The sequence below is a fragment of the Rhopilema esculentum genome, chromosome 12 (assembly GCF_057945365.1).
Source record: "Rhopilema esculentum isolate cy_ngs chromosome 12, ASM5794536v1, whole genome shotgun sequence".
NCBI lineage: Eukaryota > Metazoa > Cnidaria > Scyphozoa > Rhizostomeae > Rhizostomatidae > Rhopilema > Rhopilema esculentum.
In genome coordinates, this window is record NC_142826.1 from 9,148,964 (window position 1) to 9,162,492 (window position 13,529).

The 13,529-nt window shown below is 36.8% G+C and overlaps 2 protein-coding genes across 6 annotated transcripts in view; both read left to right on the forward strand.

Annotated features, from left to right (window-relative positions):
* The window catches only part of LOC135681609 (serine/threonine-protein kinase MRCK alpha), a 40,594-nt gene extending 32,274 nt beyond the window's left edge, over positions 1-8,320 (forward strand). The window contains exons 42-54 of one of the 4 annotated variants that reach the window (XM_065196156.2): positions 67-191; positions 467-584; positions 1,236-1,343; positions 1,877-1,957; positions 2,070-2,167; positions 2,717-2,807; positions 3,223-3,437; positions 3,983-4,173; positions 4,766-4,826; positions 5,050-5,154; positions 6,890-6,914; positions 7,633-7,672; positions 8,180-8,320. In XM_065196156.2, coding sequence (XP_065052228.2) covers positions 67-191; positions 467-584; positions 1,236-1,343; positions 1,877-1,957; positions 2,070-2,167; positions 2,717-2,807; positions 3,223-3,437; positions 3,983-4,173; positions 4,766-4,826; positions 5,050-5,154; positions 6,890-6,914; positions 7,633-7,672; positions 8,180-8,186 — 1,265 coding nt within the window. In that variant the 3' untranslated portion in view covers positions 8,187-8,320. Of the gene's footprint in view, positions 1-66; positions 192-466; positions 585-1,235; positions 1,344-1,876; positions 1,958-2,069; positions 2,168-2,716; positions 2,808-3,222; positions 3,438-3,982; positions 4,174-4,765; positions 4,827-5,049; positions 5,155-6,889; positions 6,915-7,632; positions 7,697-8,179 lie in introns of all 4 variants that reach the window. The other 3 variants (XM_065196157.2, XM_065196158.2, XM_065196159.2) reach the window with 3 other exon arrangements.
* Positions 8,321-10,601: 2,281 nt separating this feature from the next.
* Positions 10,602-13,529, forward strand: part of LOC135681610 (carbamoyl-phosphate synthase [ammonia], mitochondrial) — a 30,537-nt gene continuing 27,609 nt past the window's right edge. The window contains exons 1-3 of one of the 2 annotated variants that reach the window (XM_065196160.2): positions 10,602-10,748; positions 11,027-11,217; positions 13,407-13,510. In XM_065196160.2, coding sequence (XP_065052232.2) covers positions 11,050-11,217; positions 13,407-13,510 — 272 coding nt within the window. In that variant the 5' untranslated portion in view covers positions 10,602-10,748; positions 11,027-11,049. Of the gene's footprint in view, positions 10,749-10,778; positions 10,931-11,026; positions 11,218-13,406; positions 13,511-13,529 lie in introns of those variants that run through there. The other variant, XM_065196161.2, reaches the window with a different exon arrangement.

Here is a 13,529-nt window from a genome sequence, read left to right on the forward strand (position 1 = left end):
TTTCTTACACTTAGTTTGATTCTGTCATAGTAATCCAATGGTAACACGGTTTCTGTCTTATTTCAGGCGCCGTTCAGTTTGCGACGGGCAGCTTCCGCCAAGGCAGTGCCACTTGCATGTGCGTGACTACGAAAAAGCACGTCTTTTTATATGAACTGAACAGAACTAAGGAGAGACGCAGGAAGTTCAAGGTATGTTTATTCATTCAATTTGTCTATGAGATTGTGGAATATGCTCGACTTGCTTATTTGTTCAATTTTCTGTTTTTTATAAATTAGAACGCAATCGTAACTGGTTATTTTCACTTTGTATTTGTTAGTTTCAGTTGAATTGAATTGTAAATTGAAGTGAATTATGGTCCCAGTAATGTTTCTTTTTAGTACTTCTCCACAAGACTTTGCCTATTTTACCTTGTTTATCAAAGGTACTAATTTGTTTGTGAACTTCATTTTGTTTCTCTTTACAGGATTTCCCTCTAACTGTATCGGCGCAATGGGCTGCTGTTTCGGATGGGAGAGTTCTCCTAGGCTACCCGTCTGGGTTTTCAATGCTCGACATACACAACAACAACGCGCAGCTTCAAAGTTAGTACTCGCTGGGGGTGGCGAACAAAACAAATCTTCAGATGGTAGAGCGACCCCCGTCCTGGCAGTTAAAGAGCCTGCAAAATTTTGATTGGTTTCAATGCTCGTGCGCTTTCTCTGCAAGGGGGTGGCTCTTTCCTTAGAAGTCTTTAACTCATTCATCTCTCGATGCTTTTGTTGTATTGAATTTTGTCACCTGTCTGAAATTCTGTTGGTCCTTGCCTTTTGTTCTGAAGCTTAGTAAATTTGGACCTATGCAATCATTCTCGTTAGCTGTTATGACTTCACGTAGAAAGTGGTGCTGTAATTTGTAAGAGTTTGATAATGTACGGAAAGCTCAAAGTCCGAAGAGATGTTTCCTATTGAATAACATTCACTCTGGTGATGTTACCTTTGAAAGTTGTCTTGTGTCAGCATTCCAGTTTTCACCATGGTAGCTATTAGGTCTTTGCCAGGCTTCATTCCGTTGTTTACCCTAAATGAAAATGTGAACCTGGTGTGGTGTAGCAGAGTGAGCGAAGTAGAGATTGCCAATTATCAATGCAAATTTTTAAATGGTGCCACCCTATAATTTGAATACTTTGCATGGTCTTTCGATTATGTTACATTACAGTAGAGAACTGGGGCTAGTAATTTTGAATTACTTTGTAGAACTGATCAATCCTGAGGACCAGACCCTGAGTTTCATCACGACGATGAATTCCGATGCCCTGTTGGCAGTTGAAGTAAAACAAAACGAATTCCTGCTCTGTTTTGCGGGTAAGACTAGAAAATCCTTTGCCATTTGTTGGGCCTAGAAGTCATGGCCGTTTCTTCTACGAAATTATGGTCATGCATATAAAGGATATTGTCCTGAAAGCTAAACTTAAAATGGGCTGATGCGATATTTTATCTGATGTAAACATTGGGCACTGTAGCTCTTTTGTTTGTTTCCAGGTACCTAGGGCTTTCTGACCCCTAACCCGATTTGCATCTATTTTCGTTCTTGCTATAGTGAGATCCTAGCAGTAGGGTCTAAACGGCAAGTGTCTGCCAATAGTGGCCAGAGACTGTAGGACAATGTAACATCTAATCTTGTTTTTGAATGTATTGTATGGATTTACAATTACCATTAAATTATTCAGATGGTAACAGAAATACTAGCAACATTCTGAAAATGATTATAAATAGTTAAGGATTTCTCCTAGTCCATCAGTATCATTTTGTAACTAGTGTTATTATCAATTTATAGCAGTTGCCTTGACATTGAGTTGTTTTCATTTTCATTTTTGTGGTTTTCGTTTTAATTTTAGAACTCGCCTTTTATGTAAACGAAAAAGGTTTCCGATCAAGGCAAACGGAAATTGCATGGCCAACACCAATAACACATTTAGGTAAATTTTACTTTTTCGTTTATTGACTGAAGATCATCTATGTAGTTTCTTGCCATTCATTTTATTATTGCCGTCCATTTCTTTATCACCTATATATCTTATTTCGTTTTAGCCTTCTCTGCGCCTCATGTTGTCGTGTACAGTGAAAGGGGGATTGACATTTTCAATGCGTCCACAGCAGAGTGGTTGCAGACATTATCAATAAGAAGGGTATATTTCAAAGCTATTATTTTGTTATCTTTCTCACGTCATACCATTCTTGCCCTTGTAATGTAATCTTTCTGGGAGACACTAGTTATTATTCGCTTTTCGGACAACCGTCTTTGCAGTCCTTATGTGGCATCGTGAAAATCCTCAAAGCAAAAATCAGTCTCTGTTTTTATTCAAATAATAAGTGCTTCTTCAGCACTTTTTTATTCAAAGAAATGTTTTCACATTTTTTCTGGACAGTCACAAATTGTGAATTTGTAGGGACAAACACTATGCGGCCATGTAATTGACCTTTTTTTTTGCCTATTCGCCTTTGCCAATACTGCGTCATTCATGAAAACTTTGTGGAGTGCTCTCTCTCTCTAGTGCTTCTCTATCTTTGTATTCCTATCCTTCTTCTATGTCTGTGTTCTTCCTTTTCTCCAATACCACATGGTTGATTACCAATTCTCTAAGCTCTTTGCATTGATAGGACAGTTCCCTATCCCCGCCTTCTGGTATCTACTTGCTTTATATCATGTCCAGTAACTGTCTTTATTTGTTTTGCAGTGTCAGCCACTTTGCCGAAGTGGATCCCTAAACATCTGTTCTGGTTTTGACCAACTCTCGATTCTCTACTTAAGAAACATCGAATCAGAATGTAAGTTGTAAAATCCTTTTTAAATCCTTCATGCAGTTTTTAAGTATCTCAGTATGTTATTTTACTGAGCAACGTTTAGGTGCAATGTTCAAGCAAAATATTTCCGCTATTCTGAATCGGTATGTTCACAAATTTAGTAAGGGTTATTCGACAACGAATGCTTGTTAAATTTTTGAAGTAACATCTAGATGCATTGAAGCCTAAAACGGTATCCCATTAAGATTTTGAATTCGATCTGTTACAAAAATAGCTTGAAGCATGATTTTACAGCTAGGGGTTTCTTAGCCCTAATTTATCAATTTTTTACACACATCAGCTTGTGAAAATCACGAAATCAGAGTTAAATCTAGTTGCGTACCCTTGTTAAATCATACCGCTTGTTAATTTTCGTTGCAACATGTTTCCTTCTCTTCAGCCCAAGAACTGTCGATCTATTCAAGCAAAGGAAAGCGAGCAGTATCACGGTTTTTGAAAATGAAGAAAAAGAAAGGAGCTTGGAACAAGCGAGAGAGTTTCAGAACCGAAGAAGCTGATATGAAAGAAAAACTGATTTCATTACCATCGAATTTCACTCATGTGACTCATATGGGTCCTGGAGATGGCAAAATGATCTTAAAAGACTTGCCAGAGGTGATACATATTTTGTTGAAAAAATATTTTTGCGAATTTTCTAGTAAAATATCAAGTAATGTTAGACTGTGACTCTTCCAAAGCAGAATACCTTTTGTGCTTGTCAGTGTAGTTGTAATTATAATTTCAGTGTAATTGTAAGGGTTTGTTGGTAATTTTCTAAGCCAGGCTCCTAACGAAGTTTGTTTATATTGACGATAATCGTACGATATCTTTGCTAAAGCATTATCTCTCAATGGCTGTTTGTTGATGAATTCATACATATCAACTAAAGATATTAAGAAACTATAAACTTTGTAGCTAATCTTTTACCTCAGTGACGTCAGTGACTATCTTCTGTGTATCTGTTTTACTTCGAGCCCTCTCAGACTTGCAAAGAGGATTTAACGACGAAATCCGCTATCTATCGCATTTCACTAACACTTGCAGGAACAGTTGCCTAATGATCGCCTTAAGCGTGAAACTTGGAGTAGCAACTTAGAACCGTCCTGTTCTATGCACCAAAAATCGCATTTCATTGAAATTTGAGATTATGTATCTCCTAGGTAAAAGAGCAAGCACAGAACAGCCCCATTGGTAGAGCATATCGATCGTTTTCACAAGGCCCACGGGCGAGAAAACCACAGCAACAACCACCAGCTCCTGCTGTGAATAGAGGAGCAGGCCAGACTGGTGCCGCTAGGCCATACAGCGTCGCGTATCAACAGACGGATGCAACGGATTACGATAAAGATGGGTAAGACATAGTTGAGACAGATTTCTAAAACTTTTTGCAGTATTCATTGAATTTTGTTTTTGTTAACAGTGCAAAAATTTATTTGTTTGCAGAGAAATGTATGTTAATGTTCCAGTTGAGAATCCACGTTTGATTTAGCCCAAAAGCCTTCCTACGACTCGGTCCTATTCTTGACTTACTTACTTACTTACTTACTTACTTACTTACTTACTTACTTACTTACTTACTTACTTACTTACTTACTTACTTACTTACTTACTTACTTACTTACTCACTTACTTACTCACTTACTTATTTACTTAACCTACCCCTTCTTTTGAGCTTTGTACGCCCCATGAACGTTTCCTGTTGAAACCGTTTTGAAAATACCTATTCCCTTTGGCTTGACAGGTATTTTATAACATTTATAACAGCGTATCCCTCCCAAATGCAGCCTTCTGGCGTATAAGTCTTTTCTTTGTCTATGATGTACCATGCCTTCGTCAATCTTCATTGTTTCTCTTACTATATAAGAACTGTTGTAATGTTGGTAAATGTTATTTGAATTTTTTAGATGCTTTGAATTGCTTGTAAAAGATTTTGTTTCTTGTAGTCCTTTGCGGCAAAGATCACTCTCTGCTGAAGGAATGGAGAATCCTGAGAGTTTTAGTAAGGTATGTGACGTTTAAGAGCAACGTGAGTCCTGTCTTAGACGATGTGACAGATTTGTGTTTTCTTTTATAATTAGCCACCATTACTCGTTTCATGGTATGGGGATCACTTTCAATCAAAAACTCAGGCTGGTTTTCCTACCAATTACATAAATCACGAGGCTTTAAATTTTATTCGAAACCACACGGACTTCGTTTAGTTGAAAGCCTCGTTTACGTGTTACAGATTATAACGACACTGAGACCGAAGACGACAGGGGAGGAACAGAGACAGCTGAGAGTGGCGTTAGAGCTGAGTCGAAAGCAACAAGGTTACGAAACAAGATTCCGGGTACTTCTACTAATTTTAGCTACTAACGTCGTTTCCTACTACTTTACCCTTACACACTTCAGTCAATTTTGTTTGTCTGATGTTTTTAAAGCATGCGAAATAACAGCAACATAATTACCTCCTTTTACACATAATCCATAACACCGATGCTAATATTAATGCGCAGAGGCATTGTGTCCCCTCAGTCAACCTTTCGGGATTAACAATAGGCACTGCGGCGCACTGAGAATATGCCCTACGTTGCCGATTAGAAAGCGTGACAATAGTCTATTCTATAGTCCAACCAATGGGAATTCAAATGGTCATCGAAATTCCAAGTGGCACAGTGCCATTGAAATCTTAGTGCCTCTCCGACTTCCTTAGACAGTTACAACCATTGCCAAAAGTAATGGAACACCAAGCGATTTGTGTTGTGTTTTTATAATTTTGAATTCTTTTCCCTGATACTCCTATTTCTGCACCCCCTTCCCACCGAAACAATGATATATAGAAAACTATCATAAAAGAAGCGCAAAAAAGTGCTTTCTAAAATCCTAACCCGTTCCATAGTAAACCAACATTTTTCCGTGGGGGAGAGGGGAATGATTGATTTTGACCTTGGAAACTGACGTCAGTGTTCCAAGACATTTGGCAGGGATTGTACTTCTGCATGTTCGTACCCAGCTGTCTTCTGGCACCTGATTTCTTTAGTTCAGTTGCAACGCCTGCCAAAATAACATGAAACAACCATCAACTTGAGTCTTTACTTTTTTCATTTCTTTTTCGAAATATTACTACCACTGCTCAAGTTTAGGCGAATTTCATTAAAGTCACACGGAAAACGAACTTCAAAATCCTTGCAGCGTTTTATGTTAAGTCTACATAGTTCCAAGGAGGTAGAGATGGCTGAATATTCCCTTGAAAAATGACGTTAGAATTCCAAAGCTTTTGCCGGGAATCATAGCTTCAAGCTCCATGAGTATTTGTCATTAATTACCAACCTAAAGACTCACGCCTTATAATTTGCTGCTTGTTAAAAGTTTTTTAATTAGTGCGTTGCTGTTAGTGACCTATGCCTTATCGTGGATTAATTGCACGAGTCCTAGAAATTAAGAGCTTTTTCTGAAGTAATAGCCAAAGTTTTCTATTAAACTGATCATAAACGTGATTTCTTCCGTTAGAATTTTGCTTAGGGATGGCGCAACTGATTTTGATTCCAGGGTTTTATTTAGATTGACGGGCGGTGACAGTGTTGATTCCTCTTAAAGGAAGGACTGCTTTTCAAGTTGCCGTGAAATGTCTAAGGTTTCAGCTGCATTTTATTGAACTGAAAATGAGAAAACTTATGTAATAATGTGAGGGGATTGTTATTTTCTCCACTTCTATTCGTAGTAGATTCATAGTAGATTTTTTTCTTGACAATTACAACCGATCTAAAACCATTTAAATTTTTTCATCACGGACCCAGCACGCATAAAACACGAACGTAAGTTGTAGGTCTTGGTCCATCTCCAAGACAATTAATTTCTCAGCCAATTTAAGAATGAATTTTGATTTGAGCAATCAAAATCTCTGGCTGGTTTTTGAAAGCTTGCAAATATCTGCAAGTCTAATAATTTGAGATTGTCGGTTAGCCATTAAATGTTGGTCGACCTTATCTCATGTTTAAAGCCTTTGGAAGTAATTGAAACTTCATATTCTCCCGAATTATAATCTGGCCCTTAGTCCAATCTCTAATTATGTGTCTCTTTTTTAGAACGAAGTTGATTCAACATCGACGGGTACGTTGTCTTTATACTTATTTCACAATTCTCGCCACAGTTAAAGCGAAATGTTAAAATTTCGCAAAAAATTGCTACTACCCTTTTCTTTTTTCATTGTTGACGTGGTAGAGTTATATTTTCACATTGCCACATACATGAAATGCTAATGCATTGCCACTTGGCTGGAAAATTGATTGATTCGTGTATCATTGATTTTCACAAGGCGATCCCTTTTGTTGCCTTGCTTAATGTCAATTTATACACGAAATCTTATGTTTTAGAAAATATGATCAAATCATTCAAAAAAGCTAGACCAACAAAACACTCAAAGCACCATCAGTTCATGTTCATAGGATAACTTTTTACCTTTCTGGCTTTGGTTACAATAACTGGCTGATCAAACAATTTCTTTCAGAAATTGTTTCTTCAAGAAAGTTCTTATAGAATCAGCTGCTATGATGCTACAGTCTTGTGAAACATGTTTCAACAGAAACAACTTTACATCGAATAAACTCATTAAGATCTAGAGAATCGTAATCATGTGGATCGAGATTCCACAACAAATATAACAACCTTTCTGAGCCCATGTCTGTCTCAACTAGATATTTCTATCTCCACACAGGGGACTCACTAATAAGAAGGGTCTTAGATTTTAGACTGCAACCAATACATTGCAAACTTTAAGGTCATTTGTCAATAGAAACGTTTCAAAGTTCCTCACTTGATTATTTTTCAGGCTCGAGAAGCTCCGAGCAAAGTTCATCCTATTCTGACAGGTGAAATATAACTAGTAAATAAAGGTTTGTTATTTTTTATTTTAATTTACATACCGTAGTTGCAAATGTTTTTATGCTTAAAATGCGAAAAAACCGTCTTATTGTTATTCCTTGCCACTGTGTCGTCTATATAATTTCTCGCGAAAAATGATAAACACAGAGTTGCTTAAATCTATAAACACATTTTTTTTAAAAAGCCAAATGTGTTACATGTTGATGCTAAGTACAACATAGTTACTTTTTGTCATTATAAACCAAATAATTTAAACAGGATAGCGCACATTGATAAAATTCAGCATCTTATCTTTTACATTTTAATCTAACATAGAAGCTGTTTTATGTTGTTTGAAGACATAAAGTCAATAACTGAAGGATTTTCGCCAAGATGAAATCCAATTATTGTTTATTTCTACAAAGTAACGTTACTTTCTTCGAATTAATCCCACAACTTAGTAACACACTTCAATTAGACTTTTTTTAACTTGTTCTTGCTTATTCTGTTTTCAGCGATTAACTCGATCGAATTTATCCCCTTTCTGGCTATTAAATCAACGCCATGTTTACCTGAAATTAGAGTAGTTCATAATGGCTCGTGGGAGAATGACAAGAGAACTGTTCGACAATTGTCTTTGCGCTCAAATTATTGTAATATTTGTATGGTTATATATTTTATGTAATTAGTGTGTTACTTCTTTACAATGATTTTGAAAGACTCGGTGTGATTAGAAAACGTTGGTATATAGAAAGCTGATAATCAATAATGAGGTTCTGCCAGCCCAGGAAGCTAATAGATACTGACTGATCGTTGGTCGGGTGTTTAACCATATGATGGTTGACAGTAGCTTTAGCAGTATTTAGAAATGAACTCGTTGATTTCCTTGCTGTCCTAAGACATCTTCCATAAGGTTATTTTCCACCTATCCATAATAACAACGTCAAGTTTTGTTCCTTTTAGAGGCACACCATGTTTATCTAGAGTGTTAATCTTCTTTTCAAAATGTATTCGTTATTACTTTTACAAATAGCGTCCACGAGTAATGAGTAATTTTTTTATACCACGAGGTTTAGTATTCGACAGTGATCGATTTTTTTATATTTCCTAGCTCATTGTATCTTAAGTTTTATCGTTATATTAACAGTTTAAGATTGTGAAGTACGGTCTCGTAAAGGACTTGTCACAAATATTTGCAAGTTATCATTCTTCAGAGGGGTAAATCGATTTTATGGCGAAATATATTTAAAACTGAGAATTTTTCGTTTTAAAGTCCTGACATTACAACCTGTGGCAAGTTATTTTAGACCAAGTAGCTATATGCACAAGTGATTGTATCGAGGCACTCCTAACTATGTTTTTCATTTTATTTCACATATCTGAATGCTCATACCGTAGATATGTCTATGACTCTGAATTCGGTACTTCTTTTAAATTTTTAGTCAACCCAATCTCAACCGAACCCAATCTTCTTAATTTCTATTAGGAAAGACAAGTAGAGTCTCTATTAAATATTCAGTACACTGGCAGTAATTTTAAAGCATTTCATTGCCATAGTTTGGTGTGGTCCCCTTCATATGGTGTGTCTTTACGAGTAAATGGAATTCTGCTGGAACAGCCACTGCTGTTTATGTATAGGCAGTGTCTCCGTCACTGTAGCATGCCATCATAAACATTAATCAAGAAACCCCAGAAATTGCACTTTAACCAGGGGCGCGGTGGCCCTCAGGGACTCGGAAAATTTCACGGTAGGCCCCTTGAAACTTTCATGTAGGACAAATCGCACCCCTTGGATTTTTCTTCCTCTTGAGCTTTTATCATTTGTAACATCAGATCTGTGAGCAAAAACAAGTGAACAGAGGCCCCATGCTGCCTCCGCGACACTCATTTCCAACATTTTATGAGGGCCTGTTTGTATGAGCAATAATAAGTGATTCCATCAAAATGGTGTGCCCCTCAAAACATGATTTTCCCGGCCCATAAAAATTCCCACCACGCCCCTGCTTTTACGAAGTATTTAGAAGATAAAAGTTCGATTTTAGATCAGAGCATTTTTGAAGACATCCTTGTTTTCATGTCTCGGCTTCTGCCAATAAGAAGGGGGCAGCTATAACCACTCTAATCGATGACTGACCATACATAGCCAGAAGAACCATAACCCTCTTTAGATCATCAGATTTGAGGAGAAGCTACCTGAATGAAAGACAATTTGAAAAGAAAACCCTGTTGAATTATCAAAGTTGCATAACCATCTTGGACTGTTGACGTAAATATTTGGTTAACCACTGTTTACAAGTGACAGATAAACAAAACCGTATGGTTATTCGACGATCGTCTGATCGGATTGATAAACCGTATTGATCTTTTGTTGTCTTATCAGTCTTTAATGTAAATAATAAGTCTGAAGGGTGCCGCTGACCCTCAAGCAAAAGGGTAAGGAGGCGGCCTTTCGTAAAGATAGGGAGAGGCGATTGGAGTTTTTTGTGTACAAAATTTAGTTTCATTTCCAAAATATTTACACACATTTCGTTTAGACATATATTCCTACGATAAACAAACTGCTTCGATAAACACACTAAACAAATTATAAAAAGCCTTCGATTAAAACTTGTGTACGAAAAAATTGTGGAATAAGGATAGAGGAGGCCATCTGCTGAGGGTGTGTACCCAAGGAACATATTTTGCCTTGATCTGTAAAGGCATTCGAGTTAAAAAAATCATTTTCCCCTATGTCCTGTACCCCGTACTTGTAATGAGCTCTGGGACTGTGATTTGAAACGCCTACGATCGCTCTCCGGCCGCCAATTTAGTACACGTGGCGATAATCTATTTCCTCTCTGTGATCTGTGAAAGAGATGCGGAAACAATATATTTTCTTAGATGTCCTAGCATGTGATCAGACATCTCTTTCAACTAATCAAAAGCGACCATCCCGCGAAACAAGCCAATCAGATTTCAGCCGTAAATTTCAATTTGTGACATCGTCAGAACAATTTCGTCAGGCTGAAGGCCGCTACAAATTGCTGAAGTGGTGCAGGGTTCAGTGAGAATACTCCGGCTCGATACCTGTACAAGAATAACTTGGTAAGTAGTGAAATTAATTTATAAGCAGTTTTCTTTTGGTTGTATTTCTAATTTCAATGAGAGAAATTCCACTGGGTTATGAAAACAGGAAAACTTGCAGTAACCTGGATCACGTTTATCAGGCTAGCTTTGTTTTGGATTGCATAGCAGTGTTTCACGTGGGTTTTCGAAAGTGTTCCGGCGTAAGTCATAAACTTGTATTTTTTTCTAACTCAAGGTGTTAATTCAAGCTGTCTTCTTGTGAGTTGCGATTTATTAAATTTTCCGCTCTTCCTTAGGTTAGGTTTTCTGAAAATTCACGATGCCGGCCTTGCTATTGCGAGGAGGTTTGCAGACAAAAATTCACTCTTCGATATTTGGTGCCCGTTCGACTCTTGCCTCACGCAGCAAAAGTCTTGATCGATTAAAGTCGACGAAGAACAAGTTTTATTCAAAGAATGCAGCACTCAAAAAAGTTCGCGACCGAAAGGTTTGTTTGACTAATTCTAGAAGAAAGGGAATGTTGAATGGGGCCCTAACCTTTCACATTTGCTGTATGTTGGACTGAAGAATTTCGTTTCAAAATGAAAGTTAACCATGTACAACAAAATTGTAATTCGTCTGTCTCTCTAGGCCAAAAATATAGCTCATCGGAATGTACCTCAAAAGGGGGACTCTTTGATGAAATCAACGTGAATCAAGAAATGCGCTGCTGGTGCCCTGCTGAAGAAGTTTTTATAGTGTATTTGACAAGCAAAACAAAACAGCAATCAAAATTAGCGCATTGAGATGCATGAAAATATTACATATAGCACCCTACAGGGTAGTATGCTCATCAATTTCAACTGATCTCGTGGGCCTTTCTAATTTGGAGGTGTGCCAGAGGTGTGCATGTTTGATGCTCCGAAAATCCATATTTTCCTTTATGAAACCATTCATTTCCAAAACGCAGAAACAGTTCCTAATGCTGTTATTTAGGGAGAAGTGGAAACACAATAGAATAGAAACTTGGCATTGGTCTCCACATGAGATCAACTTTTTTCCATGTAGGAAAAAAATGCAAGCAGCATGAAATGCTGAGTGATACAAGATAACTTTCACTTCAAGTTGTTTTTAAACATCATCCCAAAAAGCTAAGAGAAGACTTTCTTATTCTGTTTGAAATAGTAAAGATAGCTTGATTCTTTCCTCTAAAACAATGTTAGACTAAAGTATGTCTATGAGAGAAACAGTGGAACTTTTATTCTACCATTTAATAGCACAGCAATCTACCATAGGTGCAGCATAATTACCGAACCTTGGGCTTGCTCAAGCTGATGTATTCAATAGGAGTTTCCAGGCCCCATTTGCCAACAAAATGGATGAGAAATCCAATGGGTGCAGAACTTTTCATGACATTAAATTTGCCTGTGTTTTTCATACACTTACCATACTCTTGTTAAAAAGTGTCTTGAGCTCGGCTCCAATAAGTCCCTGGCAAGCCAGCTTTGTTATTGTCAATGTTATTACATTGGAAGCCTCTGAAGATTGAAAAACCCTTGCAGGCGCTCAATGCACCCATCATGCCTCCACTGCTGTTTAATGAAATTTATTATGCTCAAGTGCATATTTAAGTTACCAGCTCAAGGCATTATTCAAAAACAGGTACCTTACTGAAGGTATTGATAAAATGCAGTACAGAATGAAACTTGAAGGGACCCTTTTGTTTACAGATATGACAAAACTCAGATTATCCAGAAAGAATCCAGTAAATAAGTTTGGCTTGTTGAGTTTTGAGGATAGTAAGCTGTTAATTAGAGTGCAATTTCAGTGTTGAAGACCTTACTTTCCAATCCACAATAGGATGCAGCCAGTTGGATTGCAGTCTTAAATGGGGGATGTTCTGCTATAAAAGAATAAAGGAGGTCCTCCAAAAATGTCTCAAAAACTAAAACAAAATATGAGAAACTCTTGGCATAAACAAGATATCTTAACCCCCGTATCCCTCTCCTTAACACTACACCCATAGATTTTTTGGTAGGAATAAAGCACAATTACCTATACAAAATATAGTTTAAAGAATATATTTGTGGTCACCCACAAAAAGCTTCCTATATCCTGTTTAGGTTTCAAAAAGGGCTATATCAAAATATTGCTTGGATTGCACCATACCTTTCTTCAAGTATTTAAAGTTCTTATGGTTAACTTTGGCATGTAATCAAATCAAAAATAAAATCAAAACTTTTTTTCAGCAACAAATCAATTAATTACAAGATACGTCATGCTAGTTGTTAAGATACAATCATTAATAACAATAAAGATTACATTACAGGGAACAACATAAGATATTTTATAAGATCAGCTGATGGACACATGGAAAAAACTCATGAAGGAGCTATCAGAGCCATTTGCCCAGTTTGACGTGAAATGACGATAATTTGATATTAGTTTTGTTTGAATAATAACAGTAAGAATAAGAATAACAATTAAAAAGAAAGAAAAACAGAAATCAAATAATAATGGTTTACAATATGCACAAATAGTTAAATTGTGTTAGAATGGAATAAATAGGACTAAAGGTTCTCTAGAAGGTAATTTTTCTCTTTAACAGAAAGATGGAAAAACTTGTTAAAAGTATAGGTGACTACATTTACCATCTTTAAACAAATTAGAAATTGTAGTTTTCCTGTTTGTGTACAGGTTGCAACTCTTTTTTTGGAAGATGGAACAAAAATGAAAGGCTACTCTTTTGGCAAAGAGAGATCAATGGCTGGGGAAGTTGTATTCAATACAGGCTTAGTTGGGTTAGTGCCTTGTTTCATC